We start from the raw sequence: 15,105 nt of genomic DNA, 5'->3' as shown, positions 1-15,105 counted from the left end.
TTCTGACCACAATCGTATTAATATTATGAGCCTTTATTGGTTTAGATACATTACATTGTAGTCTTATGTGGTCCTCTATAATAGTATTATGTTTAACTTCCAAAAACCTACAAAAATATATAGTTTGCTGCGTGGATTGAAATGCTGACTTTATCTGTTCTTAACCATTTTCAGATTTTTTTTCAGCTTTTATATTGTTGGTATTCTTTCTATTTATTTGTTTCTTATTTTTTTTTAATTATCATTTTCTTCAATAGAACAACATTATTTCAAACACCAATTAAAAAAATGTATTATAAATAACGTTTTAATTTATTTACAATAATTTTTATATAAAATTTTGTGACAATTTTTACAAGTTGAATGTTTGAGCTACAATCATATTTCTCTTATGTAACTCTAATCAGCATGTACATTTTGAAATTAAGGATATGCTATTAAAATATCACAAAATGGTACACATTTTAAATGGTAATTTATTAACTAAGCTAACTAAAATATTTGTCTATCGTTTTTATAATAAAATTTAATAACAAAAATGAAATTTAATTAACAAAAACCTTTTTTTGAATAAATATTTAATTACCTAACATCAGTCAATTTATGTAATATTATACAGTTTTAGTGAATATAATGCGTGTATCTTTACACTATTTGATTAAAAAAATGTGTATTTCAATTAATTTATGAGAAAGAGTTAGCATTTTAATAGATTGTTTTTTTTATCCAAAAAAATGTGTAAAGGCACATCTTAAAGGGACATTTAATTCTTATATATGGCCACATCTTAATTTCAGCATTAAAATATTTCAACATGGTAAAAAATATTAATGCTAACTACATAACTATCAAATTCTAACAGTAGGCCTAACTAAATGTCGCTTAGAGTAAAACAACTCGCTTAACGATACGTACATAGTTTTTGGTTATAGAGGCATTTCATTATTATTTTATTCAGTATTTTGAAAATATATACGAAATACAATTTTAAAATACTGAAATTCGCTATCGTTTTATACAAAAATATATGTATCTAATTTTATATTTCAAACGTTCAACATTTGATACATTTTTTTCGAGATATGGAGGGTATTATTTTAAGCTAATTTTTTGCATTTTATATTTGTAGCTAATAAACCAGAATATTGTAAAAAAGCTGTTCTCCTCTGTATCAAATATTGTTAAAATTAATAAATCATGCATTTGTGATATTATAATATACAATGTGATTTAAAAGATTAAAAAATTAATATTAATATATTTGTCGAACATTTTTTTATATGAAAAAATGAAAAAGTATAATAGTGTAATAACACAAACTAATCTTAAAATATAATATATTTTTGGTTTTTTACAATTTTTAAGATTTTTTGAAAATCGTTCATAAAACTATATATGTAACTAAGAAAAACATCATTATTATTAATCAAAACAATATATGAGATATCTAGTTTCAAAAGACACATCTCTAAAGAAAACATAAACTTTTAATTTACGATATTTTACCTAATGCTTTCTGTCTTTTTTACAAGACAAAAATACAGCAAGGGTTACATTATAAGTAGAAATATTGCAATGCTTCAAGTTTATGTTAAACGCAAAGTTGTTATCTATTGCATAACTTGATGTTTCTTAAAAATAAATAGTTAAAAACATGAATAGAAAAATATGATTTTTTTACTTGACAATTATTTTATTAAATATTTTGCAACTAAGCCAAAATGTCGAGTGTGTGGTTTTTGATACTAGAACTCCCATATTAATTAAAAGGTTAATCCAAAAGTTGCGTTCCAATTTAAACTATGAAAATATTCTTAAGTTTCATTTTCCATTAATCGGAAAACTTCTATTGGTCTACCTGTTCTTTATATACATACATAAATTGAAACCAATAGTCAATGTTGCTCTTGCAAATATGTCCTTGTCATAATAATAAGTTTTGAAAATTTTTATAGTAATTAATTTGACTTTTTTATTCTGTTGTAATTGTTTTTTTATTCATCATTGCAATCCACCACAGATTTAATGATGGCAAATATTGAAAAATGGAGTAAATCACTAATTGTCTATAAACATCTATAATTTTCATAGTAATTTCACTACTATCATATTGAGATATCACAATTGTCTATGTTCTGACTGCACGTTAAAACTTTGTGTAACCATAGATGAATATCGGTTATGGTTTGAGTCGTTTAAAACCAGCGCCGTCGTGACCGAGTTTCAATTCTTCGTAGAGAGTTGGATTCACTTCTTGAGGAACTTGAAGAGATTCTTGTCTCCAACCGGTGGCGGCGCTCACCGAAGCCACTCCCATACTCCTTGATGTGTTGTTTCCTCCGTCGTTTTGATTCGCATTCTAAAACCAAAGAGATATTCAAATAAAATTGTTAATCTATTAAAAAAATATATGTATATTATATCTTACATTTTGTGTATCTGCGTTCATCTCACGCAAATAACTAGGATTCTCAAATGCGACACCATTGTGCGATTTTAAGCCTAAGATCTAATAAACAAAAAGTAATATTACACATTAAATATAATTTTTTATTAAATAAATTAACGTTCTAACATGTTACTTATAAAATATCAGATAATTTTTATTGTTTTGGCTTGTTTATTATATGCATATCTAAGGCAAGTACTTTACACTTGTTCTAAAATGTAGTACTAGCCACGCAAGCTCCTTAGGCATCTTAACGCCAACATTAACAGACAAGTCCTGCCACCAAGTACAAACCTCCAGCGACAATCGTTCAATGTGCTTTAAATAATTTTGACACGTTTTAATAGCGCCTATCTTTCATTACTTTCAGTTAGTGAGTTGTATGATACTTATAATGCAGACGTACCGCAAGAAATGTTACATAATATTAAATATAAATTAAGTATAATAATTAGCTTACTTTTTTGTATTTCAAAAGATATATAGCTCCAACTACAATTCCAGCTACTATGATACACGCTAATGCTATTCCAACAGCCACTCCAGTATTTGACGATTGATCGTCCAGTGAAGACGCTGATGTTATATATTTATCTCCCATTGTGAAACGTAACGGCTCAGTTAAAGTCGACGTGCCTTAATAATATAATCATATACATTATTATTAATAATTATATGCATATTCTTTTAATAAAAGTATGTTCACCATAGTGATTTCCTGCTTTCACAACACATTCGTACGTCACTCCCTCTTTCAACGTCGTCACCGTCAACGATGTTCCTAATGTATCAATCTTTTCAGGGAATTTGATTCCAACAGGTCTCCAAAATACTCTATATATTTCCACAGTGTGTGGATTCTTGACTGGTGGTTCCCAACTGTAATATATCATATAAATTATGTATATAATTGAAATATAAGCAATTTTATTAGTGGCCATACCTGACTTTCACGGAGTGAGAGTCTATAGCAAGTACTCTAACGTTTTGAGGTGGCCCTGGAAGCTTGTCTTTCCCTTCGTGGAAGCATCCGACGATTTGTTTTGTATGTGATAGGATACATAGGCGTGTACTCAATAGTGGCTCACCACGACACCAATCCAGGCAGCGTCTCGGAACACCCCAAGCAACACAACAGCTTCTGTGATCTGTATTTTCATAAATGTAAGGCTTATTTTTAAGAAAAGTAAAGCAAAATGGGTAAAAAAGTGGTACTTAGAGGATGCAAAGCTATATCTATAAACTGACTAGCAAAAAAAAATATTGTTGAAAAAGGGTTATCAACACAAGGACTGGATACTTTAAGGTTGGATGAAAGTCATTTCGTTGCATGTGTAGTATTATCTAACCCAAAACTCATTAAATATTTTTAGAAAATACTCTAAAATGCGGTCAGTGCAACCATTAAATTTCATCAAAAAAAGTTTCTTGCCATACTTTGGTAGAAATCAGGTATTGATTTATGTCAAAGAGGTTGACGGTTTGGATTGTATTTCAAAGTCATGAGACTTAAATTTATTAGAGCTCTATATATATATATTTCAAATAAGAAGGTTGCCCAATGCAAATGCAAAATCTTAGTGTATGTGTAGGAGAACTATATATACATATGTGCCAAAAAGATAGATTGATAGTATGCCAAAAAAGTTGCAGCTATATTTTAGGTAAATTATTTGGAATAAGGTTGTACATAGACACTGTTTGTGTTCTACAACTATTGATAAGACAGTTAATAACTAAAGAAAGGAAGATAATATAAATTACTAAGCAATACCTGATCCATCTGCCGCGCATTTCATTAGCTTATCAAAGTCCGTTATACATTCCGGTTTATCAATCACAGCGTCAATATCCAAATAGAAACTGCAAGCATCCATACACTTGGACGATACATTTTGATCCATACAGCATTGTGTTATGTTGTGAGAAGCAGCTACGTTTCTAATCCTCACAGAAACCGGCTGAACTGCTCCTCCGAATGCGTTTTCAGCATGACAATAATACTCTCCTTCATCAGGCTCAGATATTTGATTGATTGTTAACCGCATGATGTACTTAGAATCTTCCTGCAAACAAATCATTAAATGAATCATCCTACTTCATCGAATAACAATCTATGATGATTAACTGACATCACTTTCGTTGAGTACTTTGATGTCATATTTAGGTCCTTGTATGACAGGCACTCTTCCACGTGGATCTTTCCAAAATGCCATTTGAGGTCTAGGCAGTGCAGATACTTTACATTCTAATGAAACTGAATCGCCCTTAGCGGCCATAGTGATTACACTAGCTTGAATGGTAGGAACATCTGTAAGATTTATTGTATTTAGTATAAAAAAAAATAATATTAGAGTATAATTAATTAGATTAAATAGAAACATACGAGATATAGTTATTTTTCTGGATGCTTGCATCGGAGTGCCGTAACCATTATCGGCATAACATGAAATCTGATCCATGTCTCTCGTTACATTGTGTATCACAGTCACCATATGTCTAGCAGTTTCTTGTCTTACAAGTCGTCCTATAAAATAAGAATGTATCAAACTTATCTTTTTGAATTTTTGATCCGTATGTAGATATATTACATTATGCATTATTTTGCTAAGATTACACTTAACAATTTTTACCACAGGGGTTAACATCCCAAAAAAAACTACTAAAAACAACCGTTTAGTGATAGTATGGCAAACACAAAATAATAGTATGGCATTTACAATTCCCTTATCAGGTAACATGTGAAATGACAAGTGAAGTGTTGGCAAATCTCCACCTGTTCAAACATCAACTGATAATGTTATTATAATAAAAACAACGAATCTAATTCCACCCTTAGGTATTAGCAACTGATGCACTCGGCGAGAGTAGGTGCGTCAGAATAACCTTTCCCTTCTTTACTAAGCATATATAAGCACATACATAGCGTACAAAATTCATTTCCATTCGGAATACACTTCTGACGAAAAAAATAATCAAGGACTTCCACCAGTTATTCCCAACTTAAAATATTTTGAAAATCATTTACATTATTGATTTGATTAATGTGTATTTTATATATAGCCCAAAGTATTTCCATTTTGGTTCAGCTTTCGGTTTTCCTTTTGCGTTTCGACAAAAATAACGGTTTTTCTGGTTTTCGGTTTCATTCTGGTTCGAAGCCCTGCTTGTTATCAAAACTGCATAAAGCAATGAATTTTTTTGTAGCAGTTTGTATAAAAAAAATACTTTTTATATTAAAAAAATTATAATTATAATTTAGACCCTAAAACTTCAATTTAAATATATTTAATATAAAACTGTGCCATAATAAATACACAAAAACAGAATCAATAATGAAAATGATTTTTAGTATATCTAAAGTGAGAAACGATGCATTTTGACAAAAGTTTAGAACACATTTAAAAAACGAGACTATATTAATAAAAAATAACATCAGTGGGTAATTTTTATATGCATTTTATCTTTGTGGCAAAAAGTAAGAAATTATTGTACGGTGTTAAAAAATTAAAAAGATACCATACCTGATATATAAAGTGAAATAGTTGGAGTAGGAGTACCCATCGCTGTGCATAATATACTCATACTCGATCCTTCGATCACTAAATTGATTGGATGGACAGTTGGAGGCTGCAAAATCAATACAGTTAGGTAAAAATAAATTATTTATATATTTAAGTAGTATAATACAAACAATATTACCTCTACAAATGCTGGATACGCTGGGTCAGTCCAAGCTATTAAAGTTTCAGAGGGTAAACTTTTACCATACGACGAGTTTGCAGTTACGTAAATGATGTATTGTGTATTTGGTGTTAGATTATAAAACGTATGACTAGTAACAGACGATTCGAGTATGGCAAATTTGTCTTCTCCCGTCGATTTGTGATGTAATCTGGAAGCAAAGTATAGTAATAGTATTAATAAAAATCCTAGATTCAAATTTTTAGTCTCAGATAACTGTGTTATAATAACGGTACATATAGTAGAACAAGTTTCTTGACTCCAATATCGTGAGATTGGAGGCAAGAAACTCATGATCAGTTTCAGAAAATGTACCTTGAGTATGTTGAAAATGTACTTTGCTTATGAATTCAAAAATTATTGTGAAATATTTTTTTGTAATTATATCTTTCATATTTATTTTGAAATAAAATCGGTAGCTAGACTTAAGTTTAATTATGGGGGGCGATTACACGGTACACTGACAACACAGACTGATAAAAGTGGCGAGGTGGGGAATAGACTTTATTTAGCGATACCGTACATTAAATCTTCTGTAGCGGCTAACCCATGTCTTATTACCAACCTTCACATTTACAAAATAATATTTTTTTATGATAACTTACTCATAAGTTATAATTTCTTGAGGATGACTAAATTCAGGCGGTTGCCAACTTATTGCAACCCATGTAGCTGAATGTCCTGATACAGCCAAAGAGTGTGGCGGAGATGTTATACTCTTAATTATGCCTTTATTTGAATCTGTAAACAAAAAATCCCATTAAAATATTTTTACTTATATAAGATGTTATAATGAGATTATTAATACCTTCTGTACAATTTATAATTAATATACTAGACGGCAATGAAGTGCCATGTTCATTATGCGCTACTACAAATATATTGTATAAACCTCCATCGTCAAGTTTATCTAATTTAGCTGAGGTATCTGTGACGTTCATTTGCTAAAAATATATATTGTTATATAATAGTTTATCATTTATGTATTGTACTTAAATGCTTACGTTTTGTAGTTTTAATGGAGTCTCATAAATACTAATATTATCTACTTTATGATAGTATACTATATATCCTGTAGCATTTGCACTATCTAATGGCGCTTGCCATTTGATTTCTATGCTATTGTTAGTTACTGTGGTGGCATGTAGTTCTTCTATTGGTCCAGGTAATAGATCCGTTCCTGAGTAATAAAATAAAATACTTTTAGTTTTAGAATTTTAATGTCTAAGTGAATAATTAAGATATTGTCAACCTTCTTCGAAGCATTGTACGATGTTACCGATAAAAGGTATGCATTTTTTCGCTGTATTGAACAAAGAATCGACAACAACACCAGTGCAAAGTGGTTGACAGGATAAAGAGACACCTCTTCTAGCACAGCAGCTGAGATGATTTCTTCCTTAACAAATAAATAGAAATATTAGTTCTAAATAAGTATAGCCTAATCTATGGCTATAAGACGACCAGACTTTATGATCTAATAACCGTATTCAATCAAAATTGCGTTATACCTCCTGCCCCACATCGGATAAGCTTGTGGAACTCTTGACTGCAAAGTCCAGCTAGATTCTTCAGATCAGACATTTTCGCATCATAGGAACACAGTGGCATACAAACGTTAGACACGCCCACGGCAGAACAACAACTTGTAACGTTATACGTTTGAGCTTTTTCCTCTTCCTCTTCTACTAACTGTAATACGTAATAAAATAAAGATACGTAAAACTATACATAAATTTCGAATTATTTACTTTGCTCTGTGTCTTGAATATAAGCCGGGAAGATGCTTCGCCGATTCCGTGCTCGTTCACAGCATCGATATATACCTCATATTCTGAATTGGAATCCAAGTCTTCTAATATATACGGTGAGGTTACCTAAAATTTAATGTATATAAGTATAATACAATTAGTTGTAGCATTATATAAAAGTGAGGCACAAATGTTGTAACTGTGGCGTCCAATATGTGTAACACAAGACGGAGTTTCAATGGCCCCGGCGGCAAGAAAAGAGATGAATCAACAATAGGAATATGAAATATTTAAATCCGTTTTTTAAAACATCCGTCAGGGGAGGCAAATACAAGTGCAGTGTAATAATGAAGTTAATCCAATAAAAGTATTGAAAGTCATTCAATATTGTATATGTATATAAATTAGCAGGAGAGGGGATGCAAATGAAAAATATTCGCGCTTCACCTTTATATGTATAAAATACTTACCTCTTCAACTAAAGCGTAGTCATTATCTTCCGTTGTATATTTTCTATAATGCACGTTATAATATTTAACGGTTTCTTTCAATGAATGCGGAGGTGCCCAATGTACAATAGCGTAGTCCGTCGCAATATTTGTGACGTGAACTCTGGTTGGTGTGCTAGGCAGTACTCCGTATCCTTGGAAGAGACAGTTTGTGTACTCGGACATATAGGAAATGCATCTTTAATTGTTTAAAAATATGTGTTAAATTAAGAATTATATATTTTATAAATATTTTTAATGTAATTCAACATACTTGAAATGACTATAATCTAACGCAGTGATGTTTCCAGAGCATAAAGATTGACAAGCATCCGGTAAGCCTCTACTTTTGCAGCACGGAGTGTGATCTATTCCATTGGCTAAACAACCAAACGTATCAGAAGTCCATGGAGCGCATATTATAAGATCTGGTAACTAAAATATATAATGAAATTTAATAAATTGTTCTTACCATTACATTTAAGTATATAATATATACGAGGAATATTTAGAAATTAAAGATACTGAGCCTAAAAAAATATTTATCAGAGATTTTATTTTGAGTCTTCATATCTTAATTATTTCGTAAGGTCGTAGTTGCTAATAAGATGAAAGAGTTTTATGCAACTACTGAAAAGGTTGACCGTCATGTCACACAGACCCAACCAAAAACAACAGTGTTTTCAATCAAATAAAAAAAAATGCTTAATACTTTACTAGTATCTTTACTTTACAAATATTATTTAAATATACCTGAATCTTAGCAGCAGCTTTTGGATCACAAAGTTTTTCTAAGCATTCTGAGTGTGTTACTTCCTTTTCTACACAACATTTAGCTACATCTGGCAAATCTGGAGGAGCTGTTATAAGTGCTGGTTTATTTGTAACATAATTTGATGTCAAAGCTCTGTAAAACAAATTTTATAAATATTTTAATTAAATAAAAATAACAGAATCAATGGCGGGTCACAATTACACATATTTTTAATCACAAATATGAGTGCTGCAACACATAATACCTTATGGCAAAACTGGGTAGACTAGTTCCAAACTTATTGATAGCTGTCACCGTGATTTCATACATTGTAAAAGGTACTAAATCATTGAAAGTGATTGACGTAATGTTTGATAAAACTGTGGTTTCTTTAGATTCGACTTTTTTAACGGATGCTGAACTCTCTGAAGAATCAATTAAATGAGCGTCAAACGATCTGAGTGCCTTTAAATTAACTCTATAATTTTTTACAGAAGCGTGATTGGCATTTGGTCTATTCCATGTAACTTTCAAAGACTTTTGCGATGTTGATTCAACGTCTACGTCTTCTGGTGAACTAGGAAGTAATTCTAAAACAATAAAAAATATATAAGATTGTTGATTTATTATACAGAGTATCAATAAGTTGCTTAACCGTTTAAAAAAATCATTATTGCTATTATATACATTCAAAACATGAAAATTTATGATGGAGCAAAGCGATACTTCATCGTCTTTGAACACTTTTGCTTTGACAAAAATACTTAAAATTTGATTGATGGATTATGATTAACTATGATAAATACTGTATTCATATAAATTTTTATTTTAAATTAAAATTATGAATGCTTAAATTAATTATTTATTTATTATTATTATTATTTTAAAGTTTAGGTTAGATATCTAAAAATAAGTTGATTATATTATCCACTTATCAAGACGATTTTGCTTCGTTTGTAATTGTGTATTCTAATAGAAAAGAAAATTTCTTCAGGAGTTGCCATTACTAAAATATTTCATAGAAAGATATATTTGTGATACTATGAATCATTCTGGTGGCATAATTATTAATTCATAGTGATAAAAACAGATTTTTATTATTAAATGGTAGAAGCAACTTACGATCCACACTATATATTCTATTGATAAATATTTTATTACCTATTCCTTCAACTATACATGCTAATGTTTGTTCAGTGTAAGAAGAACAGGAAAAATGTGTTTTGATGTTATCTGTTATCACAGTATACTCTCCTCTGCAAACATCTTGACAAATGTCTGGAACTTTTTCTTGAATGCAACAAGTCACATGATCGCGACCATCTGCCATACATCTATAAAATATTTATATTAAACTTCTTCATATATTTACAAAATATAATAATCGATTTTTTACGATCAATACCTTACGATGGATGGAAAGTCTTGCTCACACGTCTCCGGATCTTGCCCTGTGTTACCATCTAAGATATTTTGTATATTACAAAATCCGAGACATGGCTTTGTTACATTACTGTTTATACAACAGTCTGTATAGTTGTGTCCACGTCCCGACAGAGGATCTTTGAAGTGTGTTGAATAAATTTCGACTGTGGTGTTCTCAGGTGGCACCAATCCTTTGGGTAACACTGTAAGGATTGTAATTCAATTTTAACACATGCCATACATTTTAGATCCATAATTTAATTAAATTTAACAAACCATTAAGTTTATGGTAACTTCTAACTACTGGCTCATCGTTTACTTCGCACAAATATACGCCGCTGTCTGAAGGGGTAACTTTTCTTAAAACAAGCACCCAAACATCACCAGCAGAGTGCACTTTATCGGTGCTCTTCTGTGGAGCTGTAACAAACATGTACCAAACTATTAATTTTATGCCTTGATTTTTTAAAATATTTTATCTTCGACCCATATAGCCAGGCGTCACTTTGGATGTACCTATAGAGAAACAACGAGAGACCAGCGTCTGGCAGTTCGCTCATCAATAAAGTTAAATGACGCAGAAAACGGCTTAATTTCATACAATTTAAAAGATGACATGATACTAAGTGTCATTTCCGGTTAGTTGGTGTTTAACATGCCGGAAAAAGGATTATGAAGAGAACAGAATTGTGTCAGTAGGCACACACTGTGCCGTATTTATGCACTGAATAATTTACACATTTTTCTTTATCTTCTCCGGTCGTTTGGATGACAGGGTGTCAAATTAAAAGATTTTTCGTATAATATAATATTATACGTAATGATTTTTCTTTCATAATAAAAAATATAAAGCTGTTTAAGGGCTTTCGCCTAAATGTTATTTTGTTTTTGTTTATTTAAAGATATGTACTCATTAAGAAAAATATCGCTGTGTTTCATACATATACATATTAGATAGATAAAGACATTAACTATCATAATAGCAAAGTAAAATATTATTAGAATAATGCATTATATTGTAATATTTTATTTACAGGCGAAAAATATAAGTTTACAATAAAATTATTTTGAACATTTTTGTAGATTAAGTGGAAAGGGTTTTTAACCTTCCTTTAACCTTAACGATGTAAAAATTCGGTAGTAAATTCCGATAAGCGTCACGAAACGATGATTTGTGTTTTCCGCATAAAAATGTTAAAAGTTTAGCAAATTCTGTAGAAATGAAAGCTGCGAGTATACAAAGGTAACATAAAGTGACGGAATAGCGTAGTCTGTAACGTCTCAGACTAGTAACTCTGAAGTTGGGGGTTCGAGCCCCGGCAGCGGCACTCGAATTTTTATTTATAAAAAAATGCGCTCTTATTATGAATTCGGCCCCAGCTGTAGTGACATCTATTGGTTATAAATTATATTAAACATACTAATTTATAATTAGTAATAGAGATGTCACCGATTCTCATATATTATAATTTATTTTTACTATATACAAATAAATTATAAAAATCAGAAAGATAGACGAGACCTGAGTTCGAATCCCATATGAACTCTAGTATTTTTCAATACCTATCATCTCTTGAAAATCCTAAATTCTGATTTAAAAAAATCTTATAAGCCCAATGCGTTACATCAGTATCAAACATGTAAGTCAATCAGACACAAGCAATACCTACATATATGTATAATAAAAATTAATTAAAAGTCTGCGAATCGATGACATCTGTATAATTAATTGAAAAATATTATTTATTTAATTTTTAAATCGATGCTTTTTAAAATAATAGTGTATTTTTAAAATAAAAATTGACCCTGCTATGGAGACCAGAACTCGTGGCTTCATTGTTATAAGTCCAGCGTCATACGGACCATGCTATTTTAGCATATATCTATACTAAAAAACAAAAATATATATGTCTGTCACAAGAACGCATACCAAACGGCGAAGAGAAGCGACGTGACATTTGCACATTTTTAGGTAAATTTTCAACTTTCAATTTTTACTTGAAAGTGGAAAGTTGAGCTGAACAGCGACGTACTGACGATCATTTATACGATATACTGCTTGAATTTAACTGATAAGTACTACTCGCATGGACAGTTGTATGTCGGAATAAATGTGAGAAATATTTGACGCTAATTTGAAAGCACTAATTAATAAAAGTTATTATATAATATATAAATAAAAAACATATTTATAATATTATTATACATTTTATAAAAATGAAATATATATTTTTTAATTTAATTATTTTAGTGATACATATTATTATTTATTACAATATAATAATATGAAATTAACCGCCGAAAAAATATTGATTATAATTACAATAAAATATAAAATAAGATTTTTTCAGGTATCTTTTTGGAGTCATAGTATTTTTCGCGAGCAAAATGTTTAGTTTCACTTTCGCTGTATTCTACTAAACTACCTGTCGGATTTATAGCCATATGAAAAGGGAAAATTCAGAAGAGGGTTGCGATGAGGTCACCCCTTGTAAAACGTAATTGGGTCCACTGTGGTCGTTGATCAAATACTGCGATGAAAACTGGTATGATTGATGGGCAATTTTACAATGAGCGCTAGATATAGTTTGATTTTTTCTTTATAATAATTATTTGACCGATAAATATAATAAAAGCCATTAAACACATATAATAAATAAAATAATAATGTATGATTATGAAGGCCAACTTAAAATAAAAAAGTATAATAAAAGGTAAGATATTATACGGGAAAAATTGAAATATGAAAATATTTTTCCCTGCTCCCGAGGTAATTTTTATTTTCTATGGCTTTCGTAATAAAGAACTTTCTCCATTACTTGTTGTTTGCCTTCAAAACTGCCCGTTTTTATTTTAAATTTATTCAGAATGTTTGGACTTTAATTTCTTGCTTCAGAATAATATTATCGATATTGTAGGCATAAAAATATTAAACCAACCTGAATCGTGTAAAACTGATATTCTCGGATCGGCCGTGGTTCTTATTTCGCCTGCTGTTAATATTTTGTCTATGTTAATAGATCCTGTTTCCCTTTTCTTCCATAAGACTGTCATCCCTTCGGCGTTTCTGACCACACATGTGAGAAGGGCATCTTCGCCTTCTTGGACGTGAACAGGCGCCGTGATGGAATCTCGCATCGACACTGTAAAAATAAATATAAAACATTGATTAATAAAAATAATCGTATTATTATACAGTTGCATAAGTACACGCTAATTAAAGCTAATTACGGTATTCGCTTAGAAATTTTGATTTCAATACATCAGTATAAATCAGTAGTTGCAACTATGATACATATGTACACGTATTCCATAAGCAAATTATATATATATATATATATATATATATATATATATATATATATATATATATATATATATATATATATATATATATATATATATATATATATATATATATATATATATATATATATATAAAATTTATTGTTGTTTTAAAATTATAAGTTTAATAACATATCAATGGACTCAAATAAAAATTGGCGAATCTTACATTAATGTGAAATTGAATGCCATCTAGATACACGTCCAATGAAAACTTATCTTAAGAAAATTTGATTCTATTGCTACGGAAAGCAACATTGCAAAATGTTTAAAAATAACTTAGACATTATTTTGCAGACATGTTATAAAGAAAGTGTAAGTGGATATACTGATGCTTATGAAAAGAATCAGACGTAGACTACATTGTGAGATTATTTATTATTACATAAACATTAAAAATTCTAGGATGGATTTTGTATCTTAAAGATTTAATAAATATCATAACGAAATTTAAAAATAAGCACTTTGATGTGTTATTTTTTTATCACTTTTGTGATGAAGTCCAATTCACTTAAATCTATAATAACAAAGATGTGGACCTATATATAATAAATGTATACGCAGCACTACATCTAGGAAGTGAAAGCGTTTTGTCGTCGTTGTGGGGTACTCCTGTACTCCATTGTTGAGTATTGAGCGCAGTTTCCCGTTGTTGTCGTAGACGTTCCGCGACCGCACGTACTACCTCTTCGCTACTTCCCCCGCAACAAACACAGGTAGGGCGGGCCTCTGCTTCGCTTTAATTTAACTTACACTCGCGCTCGGGAGCTTTTGTCGGCGGAAAGCTCGCGGGTTAAGTTCCCGCCGAGGAATGCTACGTCTAGAGGTGATTAAATGGAATAGCCGATTCAATGTATCAAATTTAATTTGGACGCACAATGAAGAGTGGAGATGTTTGTTCGAAAGAGACGACAAGCGTATATTGTCGTGTTTGGTGAATAACAAGATTTTTTAGATGGTGCGTGAGCACAGTGGTGATGTTACGCGTGATTGGATTACGCTCGAAGCAAATCTTGAGTATGTATGGCATTAGTTAATGTCATGTCAAGTCATTTTTCAGAAAATGAATTCTAGGACCTCAGTCTGTACTATAGATTATTTTTGTCGCACTTTCTAGAATCACTTAAATAACTACTGTGAATTCCCGGA

General features: G+C 30.5%; 1 protein-coding gene across 5 annotated transcripts in view; it reads right to left on the bottom strand.

Annotated features, from left to right (window-relative positions):
- Positions 1–293: 293 nt before the first annotated feature.
- LOC148227205 (Ig-like and fibronectin type-III domain-containing protein 2) overlaps positions 294–15,105 on the bottom strand; it is a 123,558-nt gene continuing 108,746 nt past the window's right edge. For all 5 annotated transcript variants that reach the window (XM_088201082.1, XM_088201079.1, XM_088201078.1 and 2 more), the window contains 24 exons: positions 13,551–13,754; positions 10,888–11,031; positions 10,592–10,814; positions 10,348–10,520; positions 9,452–9,776; positions 9,186–9,339; positions 8,707–8,867; positions 8,415–8,631; positions 7,945–8,070; positions 7,705–7,885; positions 7,446–7,592; positions 7,198–7,373; positions 7,002–7,137; positions 6,799–6,934; positions 6,152–6,344; positions 5,974–6,079; positions 4,836–4,976; positions 4,582–4,760; positions 4,224–4,515; positions 3,393–3,597; positions 3,156–3,328; positions 2,910–3,085; positions 2,429–2,509; positions 294–2,359 (listed from right to left, as the gene is read on the bottom strand). In XM_088201082.1, coding sequence (XP_088057208.1) covers positions 2,180–2,359; positions 2,429–2,509; positions 2,910–3,085; positions 3,156–3,328; positions 3,393–3,597; positions 4,224–4,515; positions 4,582–4,760; positions 4,836–4,976; positions 5,974–6,079; positions 6,152–6,344; positions 6,799–6,934; positions 7,002–7,137; positions 7,198–7,373; positions 7,446–7,592; positions 7,705–7,885; positions 7,945–8,070; positions 8,415–8,631; positions 8,707–8,867; positions 9,186–9,339; positions 9,452–9,776; positions 10,348–10,520; positions 10,592–10,814; positions 10,888–11,031; positions 13,551–13,754 — 4,229 coding nt within the window. In that variant the 3' untranslated portion in view covers positions 294–2,179. The remainder of the gene's footprint in view (positions 2,360–2,428; positions 2,510–2,909; positions 3,086–3,155; positions 3,329–3,392; positions 3,598–4,223; positions 4,516–4,581; positions 4,761–4,835; positions 4,977–5,973; positions 6,080–6,151; positions 6,345–6,798; positions 6,935–7,001; positions 7,138–7,197; positions 7,374–7,445; positions 7,593–7,704; positions 7,886–7,944; positions 8,071–8,414; positions 8,632–8,706; positions 8,868–9,185; positions 9,340–9,451; positions 9,777–10,347; positions 10,521–10,591; positions 10,815–10,887; positions 11,032–13,550; positions 13,755–15,105) is intronic.

Source organism: Plectrocnemia conspersa, unplaced genomic scaffold (genome assembly GCF_051122295.1).
Source record: "Plectrocnemia conspersa isolate PC_06_02 unplaced genomic scaffold, ASM5112229v1 ptg000013l, whole genome shotgun sequence".
NCBI lineage: Eukaryota > Metazoa > Arthropoda > Insecta > Trichoptera > Polycentropodidae > Plectrocnemia > Plectrocnemia conspersa.
Note: the sequence above shows the minus strand (reverse complement) of the source record. Positions and strands in the feature narration are given on the sequence as shown.